Source organism: Triticum dicoccoides, chromosome 7B (assembly GCF_002162155.2).
Source record: "Triticum dicoccoides isolate Atlit2015 ecotype Zavitan chromosome 7B, WEW_v2.0, whole genome shotgun sequence".
NCBI lineage: Eukaryota > Viridiplantae > Streptophyta > Magnoliopsida > Poales > Poaceae > Triticum > Triticum dicoccoides.
Window position 1 is genome coordinate 170,714,651 of NC_041393.1, and position 12,219 is coordinate 170,726,869.

Consider the following 12,219-nt stretch of genomic DNA (forward strand, 5'->3'; position numbering starts at 1 on the left):
ACAACAACAACAACAACAACAACAACAACAACAACAACAACAAAAACCACAACAACAACAACAACAACAAAAAACAGCCTTATTTGGATATTCAACTTAGCTTAGAGGTTAGAGTTTGTTTCTATCTCATGACTAACCCTGAACTAACTCCATCCAAAGAGGTGTTTGGATGACAGGGTTAGATACTTAGATTGACAATAAATGCACTAGGAGAACTAGCTCCAATTGGCACCTCTTGGTTTGGATAGTTTTTTTGGGTGGGCTATAGATGCAACTAGCTCAAACTAGCCCTCATGTTTAGATATACTTTAGGGCTATTTGAGCCCGTACTATCTCAAACTAACTCTAACCCATGGATACAGTAGTAGTTAATCAGCCGATAATTTGTAAGAATGCAATAAACCCCTTCCGGCCCATAATATAAGATGTTAATTCATCTAATATGTGAGTATATTGGATGTTATAAGATGTTATAAAAGAGTGTTGTACTACATCATTGTACAATTGGTGTTTAGCTTCTAATATTAACTTGGTGCTTTTAGGTACATATGTCATTGGTAAAGATCCACGCTTCGGCCCTTTCTGCGTATGGGGAAATGAGATATCGATGAACCAGCATCAAGTGAGGAAGCTGATAAAGATTGTTAGTAAAATGGGTCAAAAGATGGCAATTAAACTATTCGTTTACACTTTATCCAATACAATAGCAAACTGCAGGATGTAAGTAAGAACTCTGCAGCCTTCTTTTTACTGCCCATAATGAGTTGTGTTAGATGACAATGCCTGCATCTTTTTTCCTTTGCAGTGGTTCCCAAAGTAGTTTACTAAAGATTACCTCTCAAACTACATGATTGGTGGGCACGCAAAGGTTAAAGTATTTCTACTAGAACACGATGATTATCTCGATGTTTTCATGAAGACCGTGAAGGATGGGCGGTCGGCCATCACAAGTGGTTGGACTAGAGTCGTGCGTGCCTTGTACATGGAGGAGGGCACAATATGGGCATTCTGCTTCACCTTGCTCAGCAACCAGAATGTATTTCGCCTCTTTCTTTACCTTCTTTAATACTATAAGTATACAATTGTGGTTCATCATTCTTTATTTGGTTCTTATGTAATTCTTGATGTGTACATATGAATCGAATAATGCATTGGTTGTCTGAACCTGATGGATATTAATAAAGCTATAACATACATTCAGTTGCAATTTGAAATAGCAGCAACTAAATTATGGTGAAATTATGCTCTCCAGGTTGTTACGGTACACACGGTTGGTAAAACACAAATGTTTGCGATATACACCATAATCCGAGATGGTTCAGAGAGAGGAAATGTGTGCAAGCGTGCACATAGTTGCCGTTTGCAAAGAGTGTGCGATGTCAAACAATATCACAAATGGTGTTGGCAAACTAACCGTTTGCGATAGTTTCCTTATCGTACATGATTTGCAACCATGAACTGTTTCTGATGAATTATGCATCGTAAATGTTGCACCACAGAATAGCATGTGAGATAGTTTCTTTATCATACACGATTCGCAACCATGAAGTGTTTCTGATGAAGTATGCATCGTAAATGTTGCACCATAGAATAGTGTGTGTGGTAGTTGTCGTGTACGATGATGTTACAGTGGTCTGACGTTTCATAATCCTATCCGACACTCGTACGATGATTAGCAAATCTTCTTAATTAGTTATCGCATACGGTTTGTGAAAAGCGAATGTGTGTGATTGTATGCTTATCATACACATTCTATAATAGTGAACCATTTGTGATGGGCTGCGCATCATAAATGTAGCACCACAAAATACCGACTACGATGGCAATACAAGCACAAACGAGTAGGACTAGTACACATGCATCTTGGCTCCCTATCCCCAGTGGTTTCTGGGTCGTGGGGGAAGGACCCCCCCTATTGCCCACACTCACTTGGCGACGGTTCCAAATGTCATCGTGGAAAGGGGTTAAAAATCGTTTGTATAGCACTGACGCGTACCAGTGTAATGTTATTTAAATCGTGTCTCTTTATTTACCAATCTGAAATGGGACAAATTGACAGTACACTCACCATAGATACGTACACATTCTTTAGCACTGCATGTATGCTTGTGGTGATGATCTATAATCAAGTGGTGTGGTGAAGTTGGCCACTCCTGCACAATGCCATTTCCTGCCATGTCTTAACTATGATCAATGTTAATGCTATTTTAAACATGGTCTCTTTATTTGCTACTAAGAAATGGGATGAATCGACAACACTGATGCTTATACATGCAAAGCCTGTTATCTGTCTGCTTTTTTCTCTTTCAGGGTGATATCACTGATGCCAAGAAGAACTGCCACAATGATAGTGATACGAACCCATTGCTTGTCCCTCTAACATATATTGCAGGGAAGAAGGCAACTCATCTTGGGGATAGAGATACAATGCCAAAGTCATGTCTTGATGTATTGTCGAAGGTACTCGCTAATAGCAGTGACACAAGCTCGATGAAGTCGCCGCTTGAATCTATTCGACTTCTTCAGTCTCAGATTCAAGCAGAACGACGTGCTTCAGCTCAACTCCTACTAGAACTCCCATATATATTGAAGATTAAGTAGAAGTACATGACGTCTATTGATGCTATGCAGCTAGAGTTGGAGGATATAAGCATCAACCAAGCGCAGTCTCATCAGTTTTCTCAGCTACTTGAGTTGCAGCTCTCAGGCAGGGCTAACCTTTCTTGAACTATGTTGAAATGTTGTCGGTTATGTATACTATTTTTGGCGGCGTCTTTATTTGCACTGGTGGCTACCTTTGATGCCCAGTGTATGTAAAATGTTGTGTGGTTGCGCTTTATTATCGCTGGTGGCAAACTTTTATGCCCAGTGCATGTAATATGCAGTAATTTCTTTGTTGTATATTCTCGGTTTATTCTTCGTCATGGTGCCATAATTTATTTTCTGTATATGTTATGTTCGCTCTTTGAAAAGCCATAAGCGTATATGGAGCGCAATGGGCCTGAACGTTTGGTTTATATATAAAAAATATGGTACTCAAACTGGTCGGCCCGCCAGTCGCTATAAATAGGCCGAAATGTTGGCCTACAATCATCACGGGCCAATAGCAGGCCTAGATGTAAAGTCACCAACTATTAGTTTCGGCCCTATAATACGCCGAGTAAACCAGTTGCCTAAGTTGGGCCAGAAAATAAAATGGATCTTAACAGCCTGAAAAGTAGATAGGGCCTCAATTGTGACATCGGCCCATGATTGGCCCAACCACAGGTCGGGCCGTTAACACTCCAAAATATGTGTCGGGCCACAGTTGGTCCAATAACATGATGAGTTGTAAGCCGACCGGATGCAAAGCGAGCCATAATTAGGCCCAGTTATATCACGGGACTTTAACGGGCCAATAGTCAGGTTGGGCTAAATTGTATCCACGAAGACTAGGGATCGTTAAGAGGCCGAAATTCACTTTAGACCAGAAATGGGCTCACATGCAGCACGGGTCGTTAAATGTCCGAAAGTGAAACCGGACCCACAACGACCCATATTTACCAAGGGCCACTAATAGGCCAAAAGTAATATCGGGCCGAACTAGTACATGGGCCTTCAAGAGGTCGCAGCTCTAATTGGGCCCCAATGGGCCCAAAAGCAAAGTGCCTGTTAACTGGCCATATCTTATAAGGGTTGTAATTTGGCCCAAAATATGTATGGCAGTTAACGGGCCGAATCTGATATGGCATGTCATTTAGCCCAAAACATGGCAGACTATGAATGGGCCAGATCTGATATGGGCTGTTATTTGGCCCAAAACATGGCAGACATCTCTAATGGGCCAGATCTGATGTGGGCCGTAATTTGGCCCAAATCGTGGCAGGCTGTTAATGGGTTGGCCCACTAATGTCTGACAAAATCGTGTGGGCCTTTCGCTGGGCCATCCTTTTTTAACCTAAACGGGCCACTGGTGAGCCGTGCCATGTGTCGACATACCGTAGGCGCCTCCTGGCCATTGGAGGTTGACATCAGTCCCAATGCGGAGCTGACACGTGGTTCCTTCGGCAATGATGATTTTACATGTAGAAAATCGTCATTGGTCGTGGCTGTTAACGGGTTATCGGATCCAAAACTAGACCCGATAACTTAACGACGACCCGTTATGGTGGATGCCACGTGTCAGTTACCCTTGATGAAAGCACTTCCATGATGCACCATTTATCGTCATGGAAGTGTACACTTCCATGATGATAATTTTAATATTGTCATGGAACACTTCTACGACAGCACAGGTATCATTATTTTGATTCTGTCATAAAATCATCATGGATGTACATGTATGACAGAAAACGTGACCTACTGTGACAAACATGTATCATTATCGAAGTGTTTTTTAGTGACAAATCCAGTTTCATTATCCTCATATAGTCAATATGTATACTTTCACATATACTAATGGTTAATCATTAAAAGATTAACTGCTTGGATCCCATGATCTTGCACTTTTGGTATGTGCATACGTATACTTTTATTCTTAATTGTGGAGACACTTTCTTTGTAATGCAACTAATGGGGACATAAAAAAACACATAATGTCGATTGCCTTGAGTTAGGAGCTATACCCGTGTGCAGTCTGCTCTTAATACACTCTTCCCTTGGCCATGTTGTGATGTTTACGTCCTTCCACTTATCAGAATATTCATGTCAATAAATTGGTAAAAGTATGGACATGGTGCATATAATCATGAACAACAACATCAGACGCAAGTTTTCTATTACTGACAGGCAGATAAGCAATATGTGTTTCGTCTCTGTAAACATACTACACCGTGCTTTTTGTTGATAAGTCACTTTTGCAAATTCTAAAAGCCAACTTTTTTGACACCAGGCCCAGGAGATAGGGTGCATGATTCAGTTAGAAAACTATTAATTAGAAATGTAAAATGAACGGCTTATAGCCTTTTGTTGTGCAACTGTTTATTATTTAGAACTCTATTATCAAAAATCTAATCATGAGTATGTTGCGACAGGTCAAAGGAAGAAGTCAAACCTGAAGAATGTCTCGAAAGAATACAGTTGTGTGTGCCCGGCTGGTTCAGGGGACGTGACAGGCATCGGCGCCTTGCCCCGGCGGGCGTGTGTGCGGCGGCGCTGGTGCCAGGGGAGGGCGGGCGCGACGGCGGGGGTACCAGGGCAGGCTCTCTCTCCTGGGCACTGACGATCTCGCAGGATGGATGCCACGCTGCGAGGGGCATCAATCGGCGATGGCGATCATGCACGAAGGCGATGAAATAGTGCAGTGCGGCGTGGTCACCGTGCAAGCAGGAGACGCTGTTGGTGGGCGGCGTTTTTGCCAGACGGTGAGGTCAAGGTCAAGGGTGTGAAGTTTCCTTGGTTTGCGATCAGATTTCCTTGATTGTAGGGGATGCGGGGCTGGTAGTTCGAGTACTACTCTCCTGGTGGAGTACGATCAATCATTGAAAATTGCTAAGTGCACACCGTAAAGGCATTAGATTAAAAATGACTGTTAGATTGAGACTTGTGGGCCTAATCATGTGGTGTTGATTGGTTCATGCGATGTTGTGGGACTAATTGCAGGGTGCGTGCAAGAAAGTTCTTGTTTGATTGTTTAATAGTAGTGGAGATAGTGGAGAAGAACTCACACCCGAAGTTTCAAAAAAACTCATGCATCCTCCAAGAACTCAACCCCCGCGCCAATGGGCCGGCCCAGGGCATCTACTGCCCCTCCTCGAGCTAATGGTAGATTGTTGTGAGGCAGAAAATAGCCTTAATGATAACGCCCACACGTGTGGCATGTTTGCATTTTGCCCACACGCATTGATCCACGTTGATTCTATGTTGCACGAATCCTAAAGGAATTTGTTGGAATTTCAGTATCACGTAGACATAACATGTTGTGTGGGCGTTAGAGCACTCGCCCACGCGACCCGCAACGCGTGGTTACCGGTTGCGCCGTGTGGGCGAACCAGTTTCCGCCCACACAGTAAACATCTAGTCTACCCGCGTGTGGGTGAACTGCTCTTCGCCCACACGACGCTCGTACGGTAATAGATGACAACTGCAGTTACGCGTACATGGCAACCAAGTAAACACAAATAGCAACTATGATTAACCATACATGACAACTATGGTCGGACCACATGTGGCAATAGCAGTTGCGCGTACGTGGCAAACAGGTAAACACACATGGCAACTATGGTTGAACCACACGTGGCAACTAGGTAGACACACATGGCAACTATTGTTTGACCACATGTGTCAAGTAGTTAATCACAGACGACAACTATGGTTTGATTACACGCGGCAACTACCATAAATTAGACATGTCAACTATAGTTAACCAAAACAGAGAGAGTTGCCATGTTTTTACAACCACATTTGGCATTCCGGATAACTAAAGTTGCCACCCCGGGGTAACTAAAACATCATCCCGCGGGTAACTAACATAGTTGCGCCAGGACGTGTGGGCATATTTGCTTCGTGCCACACGCATGGGGTGGGGATGAGTAGTACTTATTAGGCGTGTGGGACGAAGTAGCTGCGCCCACCCGCGTGGGCAATTTTAATGTTCGCCCACACATGGCTCGTGTGGGCTGCCTCCTATTTACGCCACACACAGTGTGGGTGCAGATATCTAAGGGTGTGTTTGGTTGCATTCTCGTCTCAGCATAGTTATTCCCTCTTCATGCATGCTCAACTCAACACCCCTCTTCATGCATGCTCCTAGTGTATTTGTGCTAAGCTAGTGTGGACTCTTGCACCCTCCATACACCCTACCAAACACCCAAAAATGGGTCGAGAAGGGAACTCTTGGAGCATAATTGGTTTGATACCAAAAGTTGGCATGCCAAATTTTGGCAGCTGCGAAATATTGGCTAGAGATTGACAGCTTGCCAAACTTCATTGCCAATCTCACAAAAAGATTAGCCAACTCAACCGCCGGCAAAGAGAAAGTGAATGATGGACAATGTCTTGTGGCCTGGAGCTTGGTGTGTAAACCTACTTTGCTTGGTGGGTTGGGTGTTCGTAATCTCCAGCTTCAGGGGCTAGCCTTGAGAGTGCGGTGGGAGTGGCTCCGCAGGACTGATCCAGACAGGCCATGGCAAGGTTTGCCCATGGCGGTGGACAGAGAGGCCCGGGAGGTGTTTGATAGTTTGGTGCATATTTCTGTGGGAAGGGGCAGTAAGGTCTTGTTTTGGAGAGACCGATGGATTCATGGCTTTGCGGCTAAGGACATTGCACCACTCATTCATGCTCTAGTGGACACACGTACAATTAATCGGTGTACGGTTGAGGAAGGTCTTTTGGAAGGGCGATGGCTACACGATATCAGCGGAGATGTAAACTTTGTCGGCCACATGCAACTTTTGCACCTCAACCTTGCGATTAGCACGATCACTCGTGACCCCACCAGTGAAGACTGTTTCTCCTGGCCGACTGACCCTTCCGGAGTCTATACGGCGAAATCCACTTATAACCGGCTGTGTCAGGGCGCTGAGAGGGCACCCTACGCCACTTGCATCTGGAGAAGTTGGGCTATCCTTAAGTGCAAAATCTTCGCCTGGCTGGCCGTGCAACACCGGATTTGGACATCTGATAGAAGAGCGAGGCATGGACTCCAAAGTAATTCGTCCACCTGCTACATGTGTTTGCAAGACGAAGACAATGTGGAGCACATTCTCATCCAGTGTGTATATGCTAGGGAAGTGTGGCACTACATGTTCGAGGAGCTGAGCTTGAGGGGCTCTACCCCTACTCAGGTGGACACTTTACTTGATTGGTGGTTGACCACGAGATCTAACTTCAGGAAAGGTCAAAAGCGCAGTTTTGATACGGTAGTCATTGTGACCATTTGGGCGCTTTGGAAGCAGCGCAACGCCAGAGTTTTTCTTCGGTTGAACCAGCAAAAGACCGCGTCGGAATTGGCACGCGCCATTGAACTCAAGGATTGGAGACTAGCCGGGTTAGGAGGAGGTTTTGGATCGTTTTGTGAGAGTGTAGGCATAGGCTAGTTCGGTGGGTGTGCTAGAGTGTGCGTTTCGCTTTGGAAGCCTGCTTCCATTCTTGTATTGTGACTCCTGCTCTTTTCTTCTATAAAATTAAGGTACGCTTTTGGCGTACTCTCAAAAAAAAACTCACAAAAAGATTGACAAATATTGGCAACTTTTGGTTTTGTCAAATGTTGGCTTGCCAAATGTTGGTAGCAAACCAATTATGCTCTTGGGCTCATGCATCCTTCATACACCCTACCAAACACAACCTAACATGTCACACGTGTGGGCATCAGCGTCCGAAAATAGTTTGGAAAAAAAATGAAGTACTAGTACTCTTTTATCCAGCAAAGAAATGAACAACACATCCGTTATGGGGCAGAGCGAGGACAGGAGAGGAGCTCCACACTGGGCTTGGCCGTAGCCCCTGGTTTTCTCGGCTGTCAGTCTTGGGATCCCTCCTGTCCTGTCCGTCCGTCCTCCCGTCGCCACCGTTTTCGAATCCCTCGAGAGCACATAGGCACCAAACACCAATGAAACAGTAGCCCGGCCATCACGCAGCGGTAACCGCGCCGTGCTACGACTCTGCCCGCGCCAATAAACATTTGGCGCTTTGTCAGGCCAGTTGCACTGCACCACGGCGGAGCAGCCGCAGCCGCAGCTCGTTTTCAACGGTTGGTAAACCGTAAACAAAGCGAGTGAGAGCCGAGCCACGGGAAAGCGGCCCAGCAAAGCAAGCGAGCCCCCCTCCCCCATCTCCCTCTCTCTCCTGCGCGTGGTGCGCGCAGTGTGTATGCTGTCCCTGCTGCGGCTACACCCGCTGTCTGGAGGAGCTCGAGCAGCCGAGCGCCCAGTAGTAGCACTAGACCACTGCCTGCTGCTGCTAACCACTACCACCTACAGGCCTACTCATTCAAGAATCTCCTAGCTTTCCCCAAACTCCCATACGGCCTCCTGATCCGCCGGCCTCTGCTCTGAATCCGGAGATCGCTGCCAATCCATTTATTTGCTTTCCTGCATCCGGCGCTCTTCACCTCCGCTAGGCTTGGAGAAATGGGATGCGGTGCAAGATATGCTTCTTGAGACAGATGCTTCTTTGATGCAAGGTCAGCTCCTCCATCCTCCCTCCTGTATCAGATTGGATGCTTCCTTTTTCCTGATTAGGTTACGTTGTTTTCCTTCTTTTGCGTGTTCTATCTATCTGTGGTATGGATGTGTTTCAATCTGAGATTTGATGGGGATATTTGTTGCTTCAACTTCTTGATTCCTACGGATCTCATTCCGACACCGAGATACTGATTATTACTATTATTTTGGTGGAAATGATATACTAGTTCTTAAATCCAACCCCGGATTAAATTGTAAGTTATCGGTCCTTTTTCTTGCAGATTTCTAGATCAAGGTTTTAGCAGTCAAATATCTTGCTTCCAAGAAGTAACCAGACGAGCAGAAGCAGCTGCATCAAGCAGTTGAGCTTCGATTTCTCCCCCCAGTAATTTCCAAATACAGCTACAGAAAGGACACTGCTGGATTGGATCAATGGGTAGGGGAAGAGGCAGAGGAAGGAAGCCCATCGCCAATGGCAGGAGCCATGAAGATAAGGTGAGCAGCGGTGAAGAGGTTGTGCCTGCAAGGAAGAGGAGAGGAAGGCCCCAAAAGCAGCGCGCCCCCGACAAAGTCGATCTAGCAGAACCCAAGAACTCGGCAGCGGGTGTTCATGGCGATGTAGAAGGAGACGACGCAAAGCTCAAGGAGAACGACGACCCTGAAGGCAATGGCAACAAGAGGAACAGGGCGCCCAAGGAGGAGAGCTCGAACCTCGACATGGAAGAGAACAGCTCGAGCACCCGGTCCAGCAACGACGAGTCAACGACGACGACCAGGTCCAGCGGCTTCCGGCAGAACGGGAGCCGCCGGAAGAGCACGCCCCGGCGAGCCGCGGAGGCGGGCCTGTAGCTGCCGGAGGAATTAATGGAGCGGCGGCAACACGCGCTCTGGATGGATATCTGTTAGGCAGCTGCTGCTCTTCAGTTTTGTCAACTTTATAAATTTAGTAGCAATCTTCGTCTTCGTGTTTACATGGCTCTAGCTACATGGATGGATGTAAACATATACTCATTGCAAACTATTGAAGTTTTGCTTATGGTGATGAGAAGAGTGTGGCGCGCTTGAAGTTCACGATTAGCTGTTCTAGGCTACTGTTTTACTACTACATCACATCAGTTGATATGGTGTGCTGTTTCATCACATCAGCATCAGCTCTTGGCAATTTTAGTCCGTCTTTTGCACACTTTTGTTTGCCTATATTCATCACAGCTAATCCTCCTTAGTGGTATTGGCAAGTGATCATGGTTCCTACTAAACCAAGATACCAAGACTGTTGGATTAGATATTATCTATTACTTCTTCTATTTCAAAATAAATGACCCAACTTTATACTAACTTTAATACAAAGTTGGGTCATCTCTTTTGAACGCTCCATTCGGAAATAAGTGGCGTGGTTTTAGTTCGAACTAAAACCACTTCATTTATTTCCGAACGGAGGGAGTATTTACGTCTGGTGTGATAAGAATGTAAGATAAATTAAATCACCCAAGTTTATTCTACTCATAGGTGAAAATACGGACATACTGGATTCAGATGATCTCTGTGTACAACAACCACTGTGCCTTGTGCCGGCTCGGGATACATACTCTTGGATGCGCGACATTGCAAGATACTCCCTCCATTGCATTATTTTTGTTGGTTTTAGTTCAAAACGAGAAAATCTATGGAATGGAGTATCTATTCAAGTTATTTACGCAAAATCACCGCACTTGGTGCTAAGGTAACAATTTAATACCACATTTAAGACAGGACACAAATAACTACCGCAATTGCGCCTAAACTGTAACACGGAGCATTGATGCTAGGATTTGGTTGTGAAAACAGCCAAACCGACAGGTGGGGCCCACCTATCGGGCTGACGTGGCGAAGACTATAAACTTTGACCCACCGATGTGGCAAATGGTACGTGGGCCACATCTGTCAATGACTAGACAATCATCTACTTCACATCTCTCTTGCCATCAGGCATTTCATCGAGCAGCTTTTGTGCGTCGATCCATTGTTCTTCGAGAGCCACAGGAGGGCCGCCAGTTCGTCGTCCGCCCCTCACCTCCCTCTCCTTGGTCGCCTCTCAACTGACCTGGAGAGCTTGCTCCGCGCTCGCAGCTGGCCGGGCGAGCTTACTTCACGCCCGCAGCAGGCCGTGCGAGCTTGCTCCGCACAGCAGGCCAGCCAGCGAGCGTGAGCAGCGCCACAACAGCGCCCGCCAGCGCACCGGAGCAGTGCACGCAGCACGCCTTGCGAGCTTGCTCCGTGCAGCTCCTGCATCGTGCGCTCCCTGCCATGCGATCCCGCCTCCTCGCTCCCACTCCAGAGCGCCGCCGACGTCTTCCGCCGCCGCCACGGACGTCCGCGCCGCCAACACCGACCGCCGCTGCTGTTGAGCGACTGGAGCGCCGTCACCATGCGCCTACCTTATTTTTTCTCTTCCGGCCAAGTGGGGTGGGCGACGCGGATGACTCCTCTGTACCAGCCAAGCGCGCGGGAGCAGCTCGTGTCCGTCCCGGGGGCGTGGTGCCTGCACCGCTCCTAGACGCCTCCAGCCAACACCTCTCCACCACCGGAGTTCCATCTCGTGCACCCCGCCGTCCTCTGCTTTGCGTGACTGGTCGGAGAGATGCGGAGGAAGAAGGCAATGGGTAGATTCATGTCAGCCTCTCTGGCCGGTGAGGCTAGCATTTGTAGAGTTTGTTGGTGTGGTGTCGGCCACAACTTCCATTGCCAATTTGGTCCTCCGGGCGCTCTCTTCATCACGTTGGTGCATCCTCTGGTGCCGGTGTGAGGTATGTGATTTTTTTTAGGTTAGAATCTTGGATCCGACGATCTTCTGGCGGCGGCGACAGCTTCAGCAGTTTGTTCTCCAGGGCGGTAATCCTCAATAGTTTGTTCTCCAGGGCGGTAATCCGCCGCCTCAACAGTTTGTTCTCCAGGGCAGTAGTCCAGCACAAGTGCGCTCCGGTGATGACGAAGCGACGGTGGCGGGCCATCAACTCTTTTATAATGAAGTAGACGATCAACCCTCCAAAGACCTTGATGTATTTTCTTTATTTATTTTTAGGACGCGTCTAGGGAGCAGTCGGTTGCTCCCTAGCGTTCTCTGGCAGCCTCCCACAAAAGG

At 46.9% G+C, this 12,219-nt stretch overlaps 1 protein-coding gene across 1 annotated transcript; it reads left to right on the forward strand.

Annotated features, from left to right (window-relative positions):
- The first annotated feature begins 8,696 nt into the window (after nt 1-8,696).
- Nucleotides 8,697-10,172, forward strand: LOC119338222. Its single transcript, XM_037610524.1, has 2 exons — nt 8,697-9,100; nt 9,383-10,172. Exon 2 carries the CDS (start codon nt 9,534-9,536, stop codon nt 9,948-9,950), a length of 417 nt encoding a protein of 138 aa, XP_037466421.1. The 5' UTR covers nt 8,697-9,100; nt 9,383-9,533; the 3' UTR covers nt 9,951-10,172.
- Nucleotides 10,173-12,219: the final 2,047 nt, after the last annotated feature.